This window comes from Pimephales promelas, chromosome 24, assembly GCF_988280905.1.
Source record: "Pimephales promelas chromosome 24, fPimPro1.hap1.1, whole genome shotgun sequence".
NCBI lineage: Eukaryota > Metazoa > Chordata > Actinopteri > Cypriniformes > Leuciscidae > Pimephales > Pimephales promelas.
In genome coordinates, this window is record NC_142792.1 from 20,829,618 (window position 1) to 20,849,071 (window position 19,454).

Genomic DNA, 19,454 nt, shown 5'->3' on the forward strand with positions numbered 1-19,454 from the left:
GGGCTTTAAGGTTATGAATAAGCAGGTGTGTTCCAAAACAATGACAAAATTCGCGTTTAGGAGATACTGTATAAGCATTCAAAACGTAATAGTCTCTGACTTCCGCTAAAATGGATCTTGGATTTTTATGACATCACCGTGGGCTTCAGCCTCTCATCACATCTTCTGTCCAATCAAATGCTCTCTAGAATCTAAAGCGTCCCAAAACTCCCGCCCCCTATGCTAACTACCAGGCCAAAGCGACCGTTGACACGTCATGGAACAATATGGGTTGGAGATAGGAGTGTTTGGTTGCTCAAACGTTCAAGTTTTATTCCGTTTTCCAACTCTACGTTGGTTAAGAATGAAATGACTAGAATTTATTCACACCTCCACTATTGAATCCAATGTATCATCAACGATCGGATTCGCTTCCATGGTGTCGTCAAGTATGAATTGCTGTCTGTGAGGTAAACTAAATGCTATTGGCTATTTAAAAAGGGAGAGAAGCCATTCAATGTGTCCCGCCTTGTGTATGTTTCAGTGGAAATTACATCAATGAATCATAAAAAGCTGCGCGTTAAGAGTAATATTCTTTAGTCAACAGATCTCTTTAAACACTCCTCTACATCATGGTCAGTCTATTGACCAATAGAAGTCCTCATGATATTGCAAGTGTGATGGTTCGTCACCTGCTGAAAAACTAGTAGGAACTGTGCTAAAATGCGAAAAATGTTATGTAAAGAAAACCTAAATGCGGCATTACGTCTAATTTAACTGACTAAATCAACCGGACTACATTAAACACACCAACAAATTAACATTAAGAGTCATATGAAATCACTTTGCTTGCAGTTTTATTTTATTACATTTTTGAAAAGTCGATGGAGGAGTAGATGAACAAGTCTACTGTAGCAAATTTTATATTTTAGTGTGTGATTAACAATAAAACACCATAGAGCTTAGTTCAGAGTGCATGAAGATCTTCCAGCAGTCACGTGTGGATATTGCTATTAGTCTTTTTACTTTATACTCCTGACCTGCACTGCCCACTGTCCAAAATGCAGCTGTCTCATGTATCTATGCAACCAAACTAAGCATGCAGTACACACACTCAAAACACTTTCTCGAAGGTTATGTGATATAACCTATAACGGGCATATCTAATCCTCTGTGAAACAGGATATGTCACTCCACATAGAACAACCGTGTGCGTGATCGCCGCCGCCACAATCACACACACACTTATTTTCTTGTTCCTGGCACCTAATAACACCTCACTCTCTTTCAAGCACATGCATACAGGAGGTTCACACAGAGTCAATAATGACTCTTATTTTGTCTTATGATATGTCATTTAACAGCTCAACATAAAAAAACATGAACAAACTAATTCTCTGAATTTTAGATCATGCAACGCAATGGCTATAATTGCAACACTTGTTTAGAACAATTTGTTCACCCTTAAAGTGAAGATTTTGTCATCATTTACACACCCTCAAGTGGTTTGAGTTTCTATCTTTGAAAGTAGTATTGTTTTTCCTCCTATGGAAGTCAAGGGCGAGTAAAGGATGACAGAATTACATTTTTTGGGTGAATGATCCTTTTATGAACAACTATTTTCACAGCATGCCATTTCAGGTACTTTACAGGGGGTCAGTGAGGTAAAATCCAGAGTATTCCAGAATCATGAAAATGTTAATGTTAAGTGTGTGGGTCAACTGCTCAGAAATAAACATAGTCAAGAATATGTACTTACATTTTTGGGGTTAACGTTTTTTACCCAGTACATAAACCATGTTTTTTTTTTTTTTTTTTTTTTTTGGCTCGTCTATTAGGGTTAAATGTGCAAACGCTAAAATATTATAATGTCATAATGTACATCATATCAATATAAGATAACTGTGGTTACAAATGTGTATAAAAAACCCAACATTTCGAATGCAAGAAAAGCACTGAAAGCAAATGAAACAGACATTGAAGAAAGACTAACTGAGGAGACTGACCTTATATGAAATCGGATCACTGGATTTTCTTCAAGTTCTCCTCTGGTGTCAGTGGATTATCATGCTTCAGTCATTTGTAGGGGTTTCTCTCTCCTGTACACGGCCATTTCTGCTTGAATACATCAAACTTCGGGGATAAAATTGGCAAGGCTTCATCTTTGTGAGTTCAGCGGCAAAACACATTAAAGTGGTCCGTTTCCTTGGAGTGCTTCTTAGATTTCATACACCAAATAGTTTTGAAATTGAGTGAAAAAATATTGCTATAAATAAATTAAGATACTGATAGCCACAAACTTCACAAAAACTGTGTTTTAGACTAACAATAAAAGTGGTATTGATCAAGACCCTAAAGTCCAAACAATTATTTTACAGAAAATTATGTACATTTCTCAATAATATGCTTTAAAAGAAGAACCGCTATTTTGGCTTTTCACATAATTTGGAGACATTGGGGAACTACTATATACAATAAATTAAGGCCTGTGATTTTTGAATTTCAAAGCATCCCATCAAAGCAAGTTCTTAATATTTTACTAATTTAATTCATTATTATTTTATTTTCTGCTCTGAATAAGAAATCCTAAAAGAAACTCTTAAAAGCTGTTGGTGCTTTCCAAGAGATCAACAGATTAAAATGTACTTTGAAAAAAATAACTGCAACTTTCCAGGATTTTAGCGGTGCGATGATCCTTGGATTGCACAGATTTTGGGTGCATTAAGCATGGATGGACTAGTGGTTTGTCTTTCTCAGGAGCATTTAATATTCGATTTATCACGTTAGTCTTCTCAAACATGTTTGATTCCTCTCTGAATTCTTAATCTGTTGAATTTGAAGATTTCTTCAACACATGACACAACAACACTGCTCCAGGTCAGTATCCCTGAGATTAAAATAGCTGAAATTGGAAACAATGACGAGCACCGGTAGTGCAATGGGGTGGTGACGGATGAACTAGAGGTCCGTTTCTCTAGCGTCCAGACAAAATGTATAAAGGGAACGCTTAATATCCATTCTGCTATTAGCTTTCATGTTAGTCTTTTCAACAGGTGTTGTTTCTTCATTGTTTTCTGTATCTCTGGAGTTGGAGGTTGATGATTTCCTCAGCCCATGTATTTCATCAGATGGGTTTGAAGGGCTACCAATATTTGGCTCGTCTCTGAGAGATGCCTGGTCTTGGTCAGTTTCTCTGTGGTAGAAATAGTTGAAGTTAGACACGATGACTGGCACCGGTAGTGCAATGGTCAACACCCCAGCAATGGCACAGAGAGAGCCCACGATTTTGCCCCCCACCGTCACCGGTCTCATGTCACCATACCCAACTGTTGTCATGGTCACCACCGCCCACCAGAAGGCATCTGGGATGCTGGAGAAGTGAGACTCAGGTTCGTCTGCCTCAGCAAAGAAGACAGCACTGGAGAACAATATGACACCAATGAAAAGAAAGAAGATCAAGAGGCCCAGCTCTCGCATGCTGGCTTTCAGAGTCTGACCCAAGATCTGAAGCCCCTTGGAGTGTCTAGAGAGCTTAAATATGCGAAACACCCGAACCAAGCGAATGACCCTTAGTATGGCCAGAGACATGGCCTGCTGGCCATTATTGTGTTCCTGGCCCTGCTGTTCTGCCAGCTCTGTGCCCAGTGTGATGAAGTAAGGCATGATGGACATGATGTCAATGATGTTCATGATGGTTTTGGAGAATTCTGACTTACTGGGACAAGCAAAGAAGCGCACGAAGAGCTCAAATGTGAACCAAATCACGCAGGTGGTTTCAATGATGAAGAACGGGTCGGTGAAGGTGAGCGACGGGCGCTCTTGAGTTCCATTGATCGCGCGACTGGTCACTGGAAGCTCTCGCTCGTCGCGAAACTCGGGTAAAGTTTCCAGACAGAAAGTTATGATGGAAATGGTGATGACGAGCACGGAGACGATAGCGATGCCTCGCGCAGGACTGGAGCTTTCAGGGTACTCAAAAATGAGCCAAACCTGCTTCTGAAATTCATTCTGTGGCAACGGTTTCTCCTCTTCTTTGATAAAGCCCTCGTCCTCGCGGAAACGGTCCATCGCTTCTTCTCCAAGCTGATAAAAGCGGATTTCGTCGGCAAACACGTCGATCGACACGTTAACGGGTCGTCGGATTTTTCCGCCGGACTGATAGAAATAAAGAATTCCGTCAAAACTCGGTCTGTTACGATCAAAGAAATACTCGTTCCTAAGGGGGTCGAAATACTTTATTCTCTTGTCAGGATCTCCCAGTAAAGTGTCGGGAAACTGGTTCAGAGTGCCCAACTGGGTCTCGAACCTCAGCCCGGCGATATTAATAAGAACTCGTTCGTTGTTCTCATGGTCCATATCCATATCCAGAATGTCCTCATCAAACAAATGGGGACTGTAATACTCCACCGTATTCTCAGTGGAGCCCATCATTGTGTTGTTCATGTCGTTCATTTTCCATGAGCTCTGTTGTGGACTTCTGGAGTATATTTCTTTGTTGTGGACCAAGCGTGGATGATCCAGTGAGTTTTGGTTCTGGTAGGTTTCTCCATCACTGCCTCCATCTCCTCGCTTATCAAAACTCACCAAAGCTATCTCCATTTCCAAGCCATTAAATATTCATTAATACAAGACCTGTAGAATTAAAAACAAAAAGCCACTCATAAATCCACACTCGCTTTTTTGCCGTTAGATTCTGCTTCGGGAAAAGATGTGCATCATAATCCAAACATCCTCCCGTCTCTCTGGTAATACATGTTGTGTGCTCTGAGCGTAAGTACTGGAGTGATTCACATAACTCGGTTCTTTTGAGCGGATTCTTCTGAATGAATCGATTCGCAAAGCGTTGGTGTATCACTCGGCTGTACGGATTTTCTTTGGGGTGGTTGGATATGGAAATAAATTCGAAGTGATAAATAAACAAAATGTTGATTCTATTAATAAGAAGCAGCCACCTGCCACGCGGGTACCAGAACTAGTCACACAAATGAATTGAATGAAGTGAATCATTTCGCTAAAAATGTGTGGGGAGAGAGATCCCACCGTTCAACAGTCTAGCTAATGTTTTTTCTTTTCATATCAAACATGCTATAAAATTAATTTAATTAATTAATACCCTATTTAGGATCGAAGATTTGAGTTTTTAATCGTTGATCACTGACCCATGTAGATGTATAGTTATAAGCCTTTTATTTTTTTAAGATTTAAGTTTTTAATGTAAGCCAATGGTTATCTATAAGCTAGTGTGCTCTAAAACAATGACAAAATTCGCATTTAAAAGATATAAGAAATAAAACAGACAGTCTGATCATTTCTGCCAATATGTAGGATATCAATGATTTTGATGACATCACTCTGCACTTCAGATTTTCTGCCAAATCAAATGCTCACTAGAATCTATAAGTGCTACATTATATAGATAGACACTCACTTGTTCACACATTTACTATTTTCTACATGGTGAATGGCACATTTATGCCCTATATCGGGAATAGGCAACTGTTCAGATTATAAATATGCTTTCCATTGGGGCGAATGGGCTATGCACGCATAAGTTCTGCATTTGACGCAAGGATGCTCGTCCATTTCCGGTTGTGGAGATTAAAGCGGAGGAAAACCGAGGAAAACGGGATTATGGCAGAGTCTTCAAAATTTACTGTCCTCCCGTCTTTGAAACGAAACATACGTTTGTATATATAGTTATGTTTATTTAATATCATTTTAAAAAGAAGCATAAACACAACAAGGGGTGTCTGTTTTATCTGTTTTTGTGACTAATGTTTCTTTATTATAACCATGGAGTATAAAATTCAATATAAATTCTCGGTTTTGCATTGGACTCTACGATCGGCGGAAGTTATCGAGCATCCTTACACCTTCACCGGAAATACCGGCGTGCATAGAGCCCATAAAGTCTGGTTTCACGCAAACCGGTGCACCACGTACACAGTCTGCTCCGGTCCAGAGACACAATGCTACAGAGCATATCTTATGCGCGAGTTAGAACATACCACAAAAAGTATATCGAACCCATTTGAATTCTGCACAGAATGCTATATTTTAAAGCGACGGTAGAGATTTGGAGGAAACTGCGGCTTTGCCGAACTCAACGGGTCCGGTGGTCGAGCTGTGATCGAAAACGAAATGCTATTGGCTATTTTAAAAGGGGGAAGAGCTGTTCAATATGTCTTCCTGTTGAAGTCGAAATTACGTCACATTGAATAATGCTGTGTGTTTCAGGGCACTTCATTGGGATTTTAACCCCAAGCAACACAGTTAATAAAAGGGTAACTAAAGTGAAAGCATTAATTAAATATAAATACTATTGTCTTTGTTGTAGATTCTTTCATCAAGCTCACTAAGCTTTTTATTTACAGTTTATATGTAATGTACAGACACATACTGTAGCTAGGTTATTATCTATAGAGAATGGTCTATGAAATATTTGAAAACCTGCCAACTTCCATTTTCTGACTCTTCTCGTGTGATTTATTTTCTGGCATCTGTGCTAAATAAGCATACATTCACACATGAGTTAACATTATTTTGACTTGGCCTTAGTTGCATCACCACGATAGTTCATGAATGTGTGTGTCTCATTTTCTGACGTTATTTTGAGAGACGGTGCACATATTCAACTAACTGAGCACAGAGAAATTCACATGGATAATTCCTGTATGTACATCAATTAAGAATTGCAAATGATGCATCACAATGCTCAATTTTACTTCAATTAAATCTCACAGGACCAGAGACTTTCTTCTTCAAATATTGTGTGATATCATCTTGCTCACATTTTAAGCCTTGCATGAACACAGATGTCAAAGCACCTGATTTAAAATTAGATTTTCAAAATCTGGAATATTTTCTCCCACTGGGATAAAACTATGGCAACAGCACTTCTGATTGAGACACGTGAAGCCAACTTCATGACTCAGTTCATTAAGGTACCAAAATAGAATGTGACAAAACATTTTTATTTTTTTTACCAAATTTTCACGAACCATCAACCAACCATGTCCTAAATAAAAAGGTTAAAATTATAAAAGGAGACTTTTAACATTTGTTTTTCATTGAGGGTGGTACAGTAACACCACATAGAGTGTTCAACACCTGCTTCAATAATAAACCTACAATCAAAACCGACATCAAAACCTACTTCAACAATAAAACATTTAAAATAACATTTTATTTCATTAAAGAGATGCATTCAAGTCATTGTTAGTGTGATTTTTTTAAATTATTTTCTAAATTAAACTCTTATTTTACCTAAAAGCCCAATACCTTAATTTGATTTAACAATACATATTACAAATGCCCTGCGCATACTGTATCTTGACTTGCCTTCATGGATTAATACAAGGAGAAGCTGTGATATCTTACAGAAGTCCTTTATCCCCCAAACACTGCCTCATTTGACCTCTCCATATGCTAAATATGCCATATTGCTAAACAATCTGGCTGTGTGGAAATAAAACACTGAAAAACTTCTGCTGTTGAAGACAAGTAGGGAAATGGTAAATGCTTAAAAAGGGAATAAGTGGTTTAAGTGTAAGAGGAAAGAGAGAGATTATGTGTTGAAGGTGTCAAGCGGGTAACCAGTGATGGAGAACTGATCCCGGTGGAGAATTAACACTGAATAAGGTAGCTGAAGACCTGCTGCTGCCTCTCTTATCGTGGCATTTGCACTCTTTCTCATTCACTCCATTCTGTGGTAAAATATGGCTCACATGACCTCAGTCTTTATCCATGCTTCAAGATAATCTCCAGAGCTATATAAAACAGTTTAAAATAGAACTGCATTCACCTGTTTCTGTCTGTAGTTTGTTGAGGCTATCACTTGTGAAACCAGATGTATAAGGGCCAATCCCAATTCTACCCCTTACCCCTTCACTTTCCCCTAGCCCTACCCCTTCGCCTTCCCCTTGACCCTTCAAACAGAGTGGCAATGCGTAGGGGTGAAAATATTCCCCTAAGAAATGGGACACCACTACGCCTCCGTTAAACGTCATTATAAGTCGTCGCTTGCGCCTACGTCACAGGAGATGCGCCGATGTTTATCACAACTTCCAAGATGCCGTCGACAGCTGCAGTTATCTCAGTCGCATGGGTTACAGCTATTTTCTTGCATTTATCTTGTGAAGTTCGCAGGAAACAACGGAGACGACAAAAATATGTTGCGGGACTATCGTTAGCAAACTACAGTAATTTTAGCGATTTTTTTACAAACGTTTCTGTGAAGAAACTGACCGTAAATATGAACACAATATTGAATGTAACATAAAGCAAATAATTATTTGTCGTTACAATACTTATTAAAGCCACAAATACTTACATTTATGGGTCTCCTTTTTTGCTTGGGCAGCCATTTTGCGTCTGTAGCCTGGGTTAGCAGTGACACTTCTCATACCCCTTCGTTTGAAGTGTGCTCCCGAAAAATCTTCGTTTGAAGGGCTATCTGGCCCTTCACCCTAGCCCTCCCCCTCCAACCAAAAGAGAATTGGGACAGCCCTACCCCTTCACGTGGACGCGCAAAACGGAGGGGAAGGGGAAAGTGAAGGGGTAAGGGGTAGAATTGGGATTGGCCCTATTGTGACATCGAAATCAGGGTCAAGTGTTCACCTAAAGCAGGGATATTCAATTAAAGTTCCAAGAGGTCCAGTCTCTATTTCCTTCCCAGCAGAGGTACCAGACAATACTTTAAAAAAAAAAAAAATCATTTCCATCGAGGCAGCCATTGTATTTTGTAAAAGAAAAAATCCTAAACACTCAAAATATTAATCAAAGATGAGAATCTTGGACCCTGAGGACCAAAGCAGTAATGTCTGAGAATTTTTACCAATATTTACCAAAAAAAAAAATTAAGTATTTATCCCAACTGGATATGAATATAAAAAAGTGAGATAAGATCAGGCTATTATTTATTTATTTACATTTAAACACCTATGTCTATGACACATAGAAGGCATTGGGACTGAGAAAAAATGGGGTGCATCGTTTTTATATTTTCCTCAAAGTAATAAGCTACTAACCACTACTAGCTCCTCCTGAGGTGGCAGCTACCCCTACAGCTCCTCGACCGTGACAGCTCCCCCTGAAACGGCAGCGACCGCAACAGTTCCTTGACTGCGACAGCTCCCGCTGACGTGGCAGCTACCACTACGGCTCCTTGACCCTGACAGCTCCTCCTGAAGCGACAGCTACCCCTACAGTTCCTTGAACGCTACAGCTCCTCCTGAGGCAGAAGCTACCCCTACAGCTCCTTGACCGCTACTGCTCCCACTGAGGTGGCAGCGACCGCTTCAGTTCCTCGACCGCATCAGCTCCTCCTGAGGTGGCAGCTACCACTACAGCTCCTTGACATCGACAGCTCCCCCTGAGACGGCAGCAATCGCTACAGCTCCTCGACCATGTCAGCTCCTCCTGAAGTGGCTGTGACCACTGCAGCTGCTCGACTGTGACAGCTCCTCCTAAGGCGGCAGCTACCCTTACAGCTCCTTGACTGCGACAGCTCCTCCTGAGGCAGCAGCTACCCCTACAGCTCCTCGACTGCGACCGCTCCTCCTGAGGCGGCAGCTACCCCTACAGCGCCTTGACAGCGACAGCTCCTCCTGAGGGGGCTGCGACCCCTACAGCCACTCGACCGCATCAGCTCCTCCTGAGGGAGCTGCAACATCTACATTTACTCGACTGTGACAGCTCCTCCAACAGCGACAGCGACCACTACAGCTCCTTGTCAGCTCCTCCTGAGATGGCAGTGACCGCTACAGCTCCTCATCCATGACAGCTCCTCCTGAGGCAGCAGCTACTCCTACAGCTCCTCGACCGCGACCGCTCCTCCTGAGGCGGCAGCTACTCCTATAGCGCCTCAGGAGGAGCTGACGCTGTCAAGGCGCTATAGGAGTAGCTGCCGCCTCAGGAGGAGCGGTCGCGGTCCAGGAGCTGTAGGAGTAGCTGCTACCTCAGGAGGAGCTGACAAGGAGCTGTAGTGGTCGCTGTCGCCGTTGGAGGAGCTGTCACAGTCGAGTAAATGTAGATGTTGCAGCTCCCTCAGGAGGAGCTGATGCGGTCGAGTGGCTGTAGGGGTCGCAGCCCCCTCAGGAGGAGGGCTCCTCCTAAGGACCGCGACCGCTCGTGGGGGGCTCCTGGACCGCGACCGCTCCTCCTGAGGCGGCAGCTACTCCTATAGCGCCTTGACAGCGTCAGCTCCTCCTGAGGGGGCTGCGACCCCTACAGCCACTCGACCGCATCAGCTCCTCCTGAGGGGGCTGCGACCCCTACAGCCACTCGACCACATCAGCTCCTCCTGAGGGGGCTGCGACCCCTACAGCCACTCGACCGCATCAGCTCCTCCTGAGGGAGCTGCAACATCTACATTTACTCAACTGTGACAGCTCCTCCAACAGCGACAGCGACCACTACAGCTCCTTGTCAGCTCCTCCTGAGTTGGCAGCGACCGCTACAGCTCCTCATCCGTGACAGCTCCTCCTGAGGCAGCAGCTACTCCTACAGCTCCTGGACCGCGACCGCTCCTCCTGAGGCGGCAGCTACCCCTACAGCACCTTGACAGCGTCAGCTCCTCCTGAAGGGGCTGCGACCCCTACAGCCACTCGACCGCATCAGCTCCTCCTGAGGGAGCTGCAACATCTACATTTACTCGACTGTGACAGCTCCTCCAACAGCGACAGCGACCACTACAGCTCCTTGTCAGCTCCTCCTGAGATGGCATCGACCGCTACAGCTCCTCATCCGTGACAGCTCCTCCTGAGGCAGCAGCTACCCCTACAGCTCCTCGACCGCGACCGCTCCTCCTGAGGCGGCAGCTACTCCTATAGCGCCTTGACAGCGACAGCTTCTCCTGAGGGGGCTGCTACCCATACAGGCACTCGACTGCATCAGCTCCTCCTGAGGGAGCTGCAACATCTACATTTACTCGACTGTGACAGCTCCTCCAACAGCGACAGCGACCACTACAGCTCCTTGTCAGCTCCTCCTGAGTTGGCAGCGACCGCTACAGCTCCTCATCCGTGACAGCTCCTCCTGAGGCAGCAGCTACTCCTACAGCTCCTGGACCGCGACCGCTCCTCCTGAGGCGGCAGCTACCCCTACAGCACCTTGACAGCGTCAGCTCCTCCTGAAGGGGCTGCGACCCCTACAGCCACTCGACCGCATCAGCTCCTCCTGAGGGAGCTGCAACATCTACATTTACTCGACTGTGACAGCTCCTCCAACAGCGACAGCGACCACTACAGCTCCTTGTCAGCTCCTCCTGAGATGGCATCGACCGCTACAGCTCCTCATCCGTGACAGCTCCTCCTGAGGCAGCAGCTACCCCTACAGCTCCTCGACCGCGACCGCTCCTCCTGAGGCGGCAGCTACTCCTATAGCGCCTTGACAGCGACAGCTTCTCCTGAGGGGGCTGCTACCCATACAGGCACTCGACTGCATCAGCTCCTCCTGAGGGAGCTGCAACATCTACATTTACTCGACTGTGACAGCTCCTCCAACAGCGACAGCGACCACTACAGCTCCTTGTCAGCTTCTCCTGAGATGGCAGTGACCGCTACAGCTCCTCATCCATGACAGCTCCTCCTGAGGCAGCAGCTACTCCTACAGCTCCTGGACCGCGACCGCTCCTCCTGAGGCGGCAGCTACCCCTACAGCGCCTTGACAGCGTCAGCTCCTCCTGAGGGGGCTGCGACCCCTACAGCCACTCGACCGCATCAGCTCCTCCTGAGGGAGCTGCAACATCTACATTTACTCGACTGTGACAGCTCCTCCAACAGCGACAGCGACCACTACGGCTCCTTGTCAGCTCCTCCTGAGATGGCCTCGACCGCTACAGCTCCTCATCCGTGACAGCTCCTCCTGAGGTAGCAGCTACTCCTACAGCTCCTGGACCGGGACCGCTCCTCCTGAGGCGGCAGCTACCCCTACAGCGCCTTGACAGCGTCAGCTCCTCCTGAGGGGGCTGCGACCCCTACAGCCACTCGACCGCATCAGCTCCTCCTGAGGGAGCTGCAACATCTACATTTACTCGACTGTGACAGCTCCTCCAACAGCGACAGCGACCACTACAGCTCCTTGTCAGCTCCTCCTGAGATGGCATCGACCGCTACAGCTCCTCATCCGTGACAGCTCCTCCTGAGGCAGCAGCTACCCCTACAGCTCCTCGACCGCGACCGCTCCTCCTGAGGCGGCAGCTACCCCTACAGCACCTTGACAGCGTCAGCTCCTCCTGAAGGGGCTGCGACCCCTACAGCCACTGGACCGCATCAGCTCCTCCTGAGGGAGCTGCAACATCTACATTTACTCGACTGTGACAGCTCCTCCAACAGCGACAGCGACCACTACAGCTCCTTGTCAGCTCCTCCTGAGGCAGCAGCTACCCCTACAGCTCCTCGACCGTGACCGCTCCTCCTGAGGCGGCAGCTACTCCTATAGCGCCTTGACAGCGACAGCTTCTCCTGAGGGGGCTGCTACCCATACAGGCACTCGACTGCATCAGCTCCTCGTGAGGGAGCTGCAACATCTACATTTACTCGACTGTGACAGCTCCTCCAACAGTGACAGCGACCACTACAGCTCCTTGTCAGCTCCTCCTGAGATGGCAGTGACCGCTACAGCTCCTCATCCATGACAGCTCCTCCTGAGGCAGCAGCTACTCCTACAGCTCCTGGACTGCGACCGCTCCTCCTGAGGCGGCAGCTACCCCTACAGCGCCTTGACAGCGTCAGCTCCTCCTGAGGGGGCTGCGACCCATAGAGGCACTCGACCGCATCAGCTCCTCCTGAGGGAGCTGCAACATCTACATTTACTTGACTGTCACAGCTCCTCCAACAGCGACAGCGAACACTACAGCTCCTTGTCAGCTCCTCCTGAGATGGCATCGACCGCTACAGCTCCTCATCCGTGACAGCTCCTCCTGAGGCAGCAGCTACTCCTACAGCTCCTCGACCGCGACCGCTCCTCCTGAGGCGGCAGCTACTCCTACAGCGCCTTGACAGTGACAGCTTCTCCTGAGGGGGCTGCGACCCCTACAGCCACTCGACCACATCAGCTCCTCCTGAGGGAGCTGCAACATCTACATTTACTCAACTGTGACAGCTCCTCCAACGGCGACAGCGACCACTACAGCTCCTTGTCAGCTCCTCCTGAGGCAGCAGCAACCGCTTCAGCTCCTTCTGAGGCGGCAGCGACCACTACAGCTCCGCGACCGCAACAGCACCTCCTAAGGCGGCATCTACCCCTACAGCTCCTCGACTGAGACAGCTCCTCCTGATCGTCCGCTACAGCTCCTCGACTGAGACAGCTCCTCCTGTGGCGGCATCGTCCGCTACAGCTCCTTCCGAGACGTCTGCTTGTGAACTCTTTTTTACCTGTGTTCCCAGTTATCGTTTTCATGGACAAGGAGGCCAAAAATGAATTCTCTCTCTGCCCAGTCACAGCCAAGGAGACTGAATATGATGAATATGATCTGTCTGTCCTGTCATGACAAAGGAGGCCATTCATAAAATATCTGCCTGTTTTGAACTATCTGAGCTCCAATACAGCCATTGACACCATCAATAATCTCTCTGTTCTCTATGTTTGTTTTGCCGTGGAGTCCAGATCCACCATGGTCTTCAGCCCTGTCTGCTCAACCATGGGGGTCTTCTGCTCTACTTTTGGGGTCTTGGGTCCCCTCTACTTGGTTGCGGTGGCCTTCTGCTCCACCAGGGGGGTCTTCAGTCCCATCTACTTGGCTGTGGTGGTCTTCTGTCTGGCCTACTTCACCCTGGTGGTGTCCTGAGATCTTCAGCTCCATCCTGCTCCATCTTTGAATGCCCTTCTACTCCACTGGTTCCATCCTTGTCACTGCCACCTCCGCCTTGGCTCTCGGAACTTCCGTCTCCACCTTAAGGTCCTTGCACATTGAGTCCGAAATTCGTGTCCAAAATTTTTACACGTTAAAAAATAAATTCAAGCTCATGTTTTGGCAACACTGCCTCCGGAAATTTGGAAAACACATACGAAAAATTCGGACTCAGTTGTGCAAGGACCTTTAGTGTCTAGGCTCACTTCCGCCACACGGGCCTGGCCCTCCACACTGCCCACAGGATCGATTAATCTCTAATTTTCATAGTGCTTTACAATTACAATTCATGCTGCCATACAACTAACAACATTTCATTCCTACAACATTCTGGGAATGTTAATTTATGGTTACAAATAATAGAACCTAAAACGAACTCAAAACATTAGAAATTGTTTCCCAAAAATAAACCCAGAAACCCTACACACAACAAAATGATATGCTAGGCTTCCGCTTTTTTTTCTGCTCAATCAGCTGTTGGACAGATAAGAACAATTGGTGGTTAATATGCTGTCTAATATTATTTTTCCTAATATTTCTCAAGTTTTGAGTTTTCTTGTTCTCTTGTAGCCTACTATTGATTTTTGTTTGATGTGGTACTGCCAGCCAGCCCCCATTTATATTTACACAGCAAATAGCTTTATTCGTCTGTTGCGTTTGCTCCCTTTAGGCATTCTGAATGAGCGGTAAGTCAATGGAGATTTAAAGAAGCTCCTTTTCTTGTTTCAGCAGGAGCTGAGAGTGCAGCAGATGCCAAGGGCTGCAGTCTGAATACATGGCTTTTGTGAGAGACTCTAATCTATACACGTGACACAGCTCTTCTCGTCTTTGCATTAACTGTCATGAAAGCTTGCCCGGAGCAATAATGCCAGTCTTCAGTGAAATGCAAATACAAAAAGACGCAAGCTCTGGACATGATCGAGAGATGACCGCAGCTCAGATGATGGCTGCTTCCTTTTTATGTATGTCCTTTTTAAAGGCTTCCAGTGCATTTGCTGCTTTGATGACTGTGATTGTTATATGTATGTTTATCTGCTCGCCCAGTTTAATCTTGTGAGAATCTGCATGTTCTTGACTCATATAAAGGTTTTGTCCGCAGGCCTGTGCTAATATAAAAGCAAACAACAGCAGCTAATGTGGCAGCGTAATTGGCCTATAGCAGCAGTACAATTTCATGCACTAGATACAAAGTTTTCTTATCGCATGCATTTTATTTACCAACCCCAAATACCAGAACTACACTATTAATATACATATATACTGTATATATATATATATATATATATATATATATATATATATACACTGTATATATATATATATATATACTGAATATATATAATAAATTATATATATATATATATATATATATATATATATATATACTGTATATATTAAGTCATATATACAGTAAAAATGTGAAAAAACTGCTTAATAATTGATCTCAGCATTAAAAAAATTTATATAGTTTAATACATTTTATCAAACTATAAACTGTGTAATTAAAAAATAAAAATGTGTGATACATTTTTAAATAACCTTTTTGTAAAAAAAAAACTTCTTAATGTCGCAATTTTGAGATATAAAAAATATTATTTTCTTATGTATTTTTCATGCTGAAATGGAAACAGGCTTATATATATATATATAGACCATTTCACAAGATGTAAACAACACTGGTCCAGAAGCACTTCCTGTTTCAGTTTTTTAACACTACATAAAAGCTGGGATAAAATACAACCAACAGAACATATAAAACTGAATCAAAAAGTTAAACATCTTTAAGATGTTTTCTTTACATGTGAAATAAAGAAAACAGTTACAAACTGAAACAGGAAGTGCTTCTGGACCAGTGTTGTTTACATCTTGTGAAATGGTCTATACATACAGTATATATGGTAAAACCTATAGAAACCTTATATAAAACATAATTTTACAAAATATTAATAAAATAAATAAATAAAAAAGGTATAAAGCAGAAATTTGTTGTTCCAAGTTAACAAATCAAATAAAAACATAGTTGGACATTGAATGCATCATTTTGGATCTGTCAAAATATACTGTAACAAAATTGCCTCAAAAAACATGTTTTTGTTGTTGTTGTTAGAACAAACAGATGCATAAACATATTACCATTAAAATGATGGTCTTTATTTTACACTTATATAGTGTTTGCATTAAATTTCATATTTTTATTTTCCATTTAGGCCTATCGACAAATGGAGTGTGTGTCTGGTCCTGGTAAACCCTACGTCCCCATAAACGACAGCCATATCACAAATCCTTGACTTTGTGGGGACATTTTTTGTCAGTTTTTTGTTGTTGTTATTGTTGTTGTTGATAAAATTCATTATGCCTATGGAACATCCCGATAAAACATTACAGCCCCAACATCTATGCAAGTCCTCAAAATATAGTGAAACACACGTGTGTGTGTGTGTGTGGGTTTATATATGCTGAGTAACTGTCTGCGTGTGTCTGTGTCTGCTGCACATCTCAGGGACAAATGCCAGGTTCAAACAGAATGCAGTGTCTTGGTGCTTACACAGAGCTCTTGGGAGATTTTGTTGCGAGGAGGGAAATGGTAACCATAACAACAGGTAACCACTAACAACCAGCGTTGATCATGTTGAGCACACTAGTGAGCACCTCTAATTGCAGTGGAAGAATTTAGTTGTTCAGATCAGCAGGCTAGAGATGCTAATATCCACGGGCACAGCTCCCTTCTTATTCATGAGACATGAGTCCAAATGTGTCCTGCAATTTTACTTGCCATTAGCTGGTAAAATACCAACTTGAGATTTTTGTATGTAGTGATTATTTCAGATTCAACTGATATTGTAAAAATTAACATCACGATGCTCTGTAAAACTGATTTGAAACAATGTCTAATTTGAAAAACTAGTGTTCTTAACACAAATTCACACAGAATATAATACTACCTCAAATCCCTCAAATTCTAGACCAGACATTACTCAATACATTATATAGATTCAATTGCATATTAAGAAAAAAAAAACATAAAAATAATACTCTTACAGAAGTAGTAGTTTAGGTTACAATTTATTTCAATGGTCCCCTTTCGACAGTCTAAGTAACTTTCTACACGTCGACTAGCTCTCATTAGAGTATTAGCAGACTAGACTGTTAGTAGATAGATTAGAGTTAGTTGAAGTTGATGTAGTTGCAAAGATACTAGTCAGTAGAGTGTCAAGTAGACTATCAAAATTAAGCGATGTAACGACTGAGACAAATCAGACACAAGTATTTGTTATTGTTAACAAATAATAATTTAAACTCACTCTGGGATCTGTGGTCCCATACCCCCAGACGGGGAAGAAGGTCTTACCATGTTAGTTTCTCACTGGGCAAGCAAACCTGGACAGGTGGGGCCTTTCTCTGGCTTTATTAGTGTAGAGTATCTCTGGTCAATTTGGAGAATATGTATACAATAATTAATAATTGATAATTAATAATTATTCATACAGGTTTGAACCAGATAAACGTTACATTATTAAATCTCCCGAAAATGTATCTCCCTGCATCTGCATTCATGTATGTACCTAGACAATTAACCACAAAGGGTAATATAATTAATTGCCTATGTAGACTATATTTTACAGAGAGGTTAAAATTATTTATCTTTATCAATTCTCACACATAAATCATCTCAAGGATTCACAGGAAAGGCCATGAATTTACAAAGATAGCCTGTATAATAACTACACGCTAATAATCATTAGTTAAGCATGAGTAAACAGTTAATTCATCATTCATAAAGCATTAATAATAGACATCAGTTATAAATACAGCTATAAATGCCTTCTTGATTTAAAAACATATCTATAATTTGTTTAATAATTGTATTTTCATCCTTTATTAATGATCAATTAATCATTTATAAATGAAGAATTACATTTTTTATAAACCAGTTTTTTAAGAGTTTTCAGTGCTACATAAGATTGCTTAGAATGTGTAAGTAAATGAATAATAAACTATTTAAATGTACATTCGCAGATATGGGCCAGAAGGCGCATCCTAGTGTTGTAACCCTAAACCTACCCCAGAACTAAACCTACCCATAACCGAACAAAGCTCTGTGCGTGTTATATTGATGCTAAAGGGTGCCATGTGCGTTGGATTTAGAGGAAATTTCAAAAGTGTCACTATATGACGCCCTATGAGAACACGTTGACTATTCATGCCTTGTAAAGCATTTATAAAGGAGATTTAAAGGCTGTTAAATATTTCTGTGTTGTGTTTGTTACATTTTGGTGTTCACTGATATGCTCACACAAAAATCGCTGCAAAAGATGCTTTCCAACAGGTTTTATCGTAGTTTTTGTCCGACTTCATTTTCTTCCTGTTTTCAGTCGAAGTCTACAGTAATAAACTGTCGAGTTCACGTGCGCGATCATTGGTAACTAAGGATCGCGCACGCAAACTCGATAATCGACTACTGTGGACTTCGACCAAAAACAGGAAGAAAATGAACTTGGACAAAAACGACGATAAAACCTGTTGGAAAGCATCTTTTGCAGCGATTTTTGTGTGAGCATATCAGTGAACACCCCAGACCACTCGGTGAGTTTCACGTCTTTGTAAACTAAAGTTTTATGCGTTTTAATGAATGATTGTTCGAGTGCACCTATGCTTTCATTCTAAAGGTGGGGGGGTGCTAACACAGAATCCAAAAAGGAGCATCTGTCTAAAAAACTAAAAAAAAGCATCTGGCTTTAATTGTAAAATACCGAACTTGCCCTTTAAATTAATTTACCCGTCTGCAGAGGATGCATTTTATAATCTGAGGAAAGTCCATCCTGTCCGTGTTGGCTCGGCCAATAAGAGGGTTGGAAATCCCAGGGGGGGAATTTGGTTTATTGCTCTTTGTTCTGAGGGTGCACTGGGGGTGTTAGCCGATGAAGAACTATGAAAGATCCTTTTAATACTCATATGTTTTGGTTATCGACATATCATGTACACAGTCATTTCGATCTACATACTACCATGTTATAGAGACCAAATATGCCACACACATCCTATTCTGGTTACCCATATTATGCACAGTCTGGAACATTAGGTCATTATAGTTTGTCTAACACAAGTTAAAGATTTCAATCAATGTCTGTTTATGTGTGTGCGTTTTGGAGAGAGCTTCTTGGCCGCCTGGCCTGGCTCTGATATAGCGTTCTGTTTGAGGCCTGATCCCCCGGCTGTGTGTGCAAAGACACGTTACGCGGGTAAAAAAATTCCTGCGGCGCGAATGAGGCATAGAGCGCGGTGCGGTCAAGTTCGCGCGAATGGCGCAAATTGAGCGTCTGGCGCGTTAAGTGATTTAATGATTTAGTTAGTGCTATTTGTGCATTCACGCGTTTGACGCAAATTCGCATCTGCCGCCTGAGTTGAAAAATCTGAACTTTGGCGTAAAATTCATGCCGCGTTAACCAATCAGGAGCCTAGCTGCTTGCTCACGTGGTTAAGGATCTGAATGCTTCAATAAATTATTTTGTAATATGACTAATATGCTTGTGCTTCTAATGCACAACAAAGCAAATATTTTATCACTCAAAAGTTTCAACATATGAGACATGTTCATTTTGTGTCATTTTGAATGTAATTTATT

At 43.1% G+C, this 19,454-nt stretch overlaps 1 protein-coding gene across 1 annotated transcript in view; it reads right to left on the reverse strand.

Annotated features, from left to right (window-relative positions):
- LOC120462309 (potassium voltage-gated channel subfamily A member 1) overlaps positions 1-4,595 on the reverse strand; it is a 57,863-nt gene extending 53,268 nt beyond the window's left edge. The window contains exon 1 of the mRNA XM_039650916.2: positions 1,986-4,595. Within this exon, the coding sequence (XP_039506850.2) occupies positions 2,938-4,578 (1,641 nt within the window). The 5' untranslated portion in view covers positions 4,579-4,595 and the 3' untranslated portion in view covers positions 1,986-2,937. The remainder of the gene's footprint in view (positions 1-1,985) is intronic.
- Positions 4,596-19,454: the final 14,859 nt, after the last annotated feature.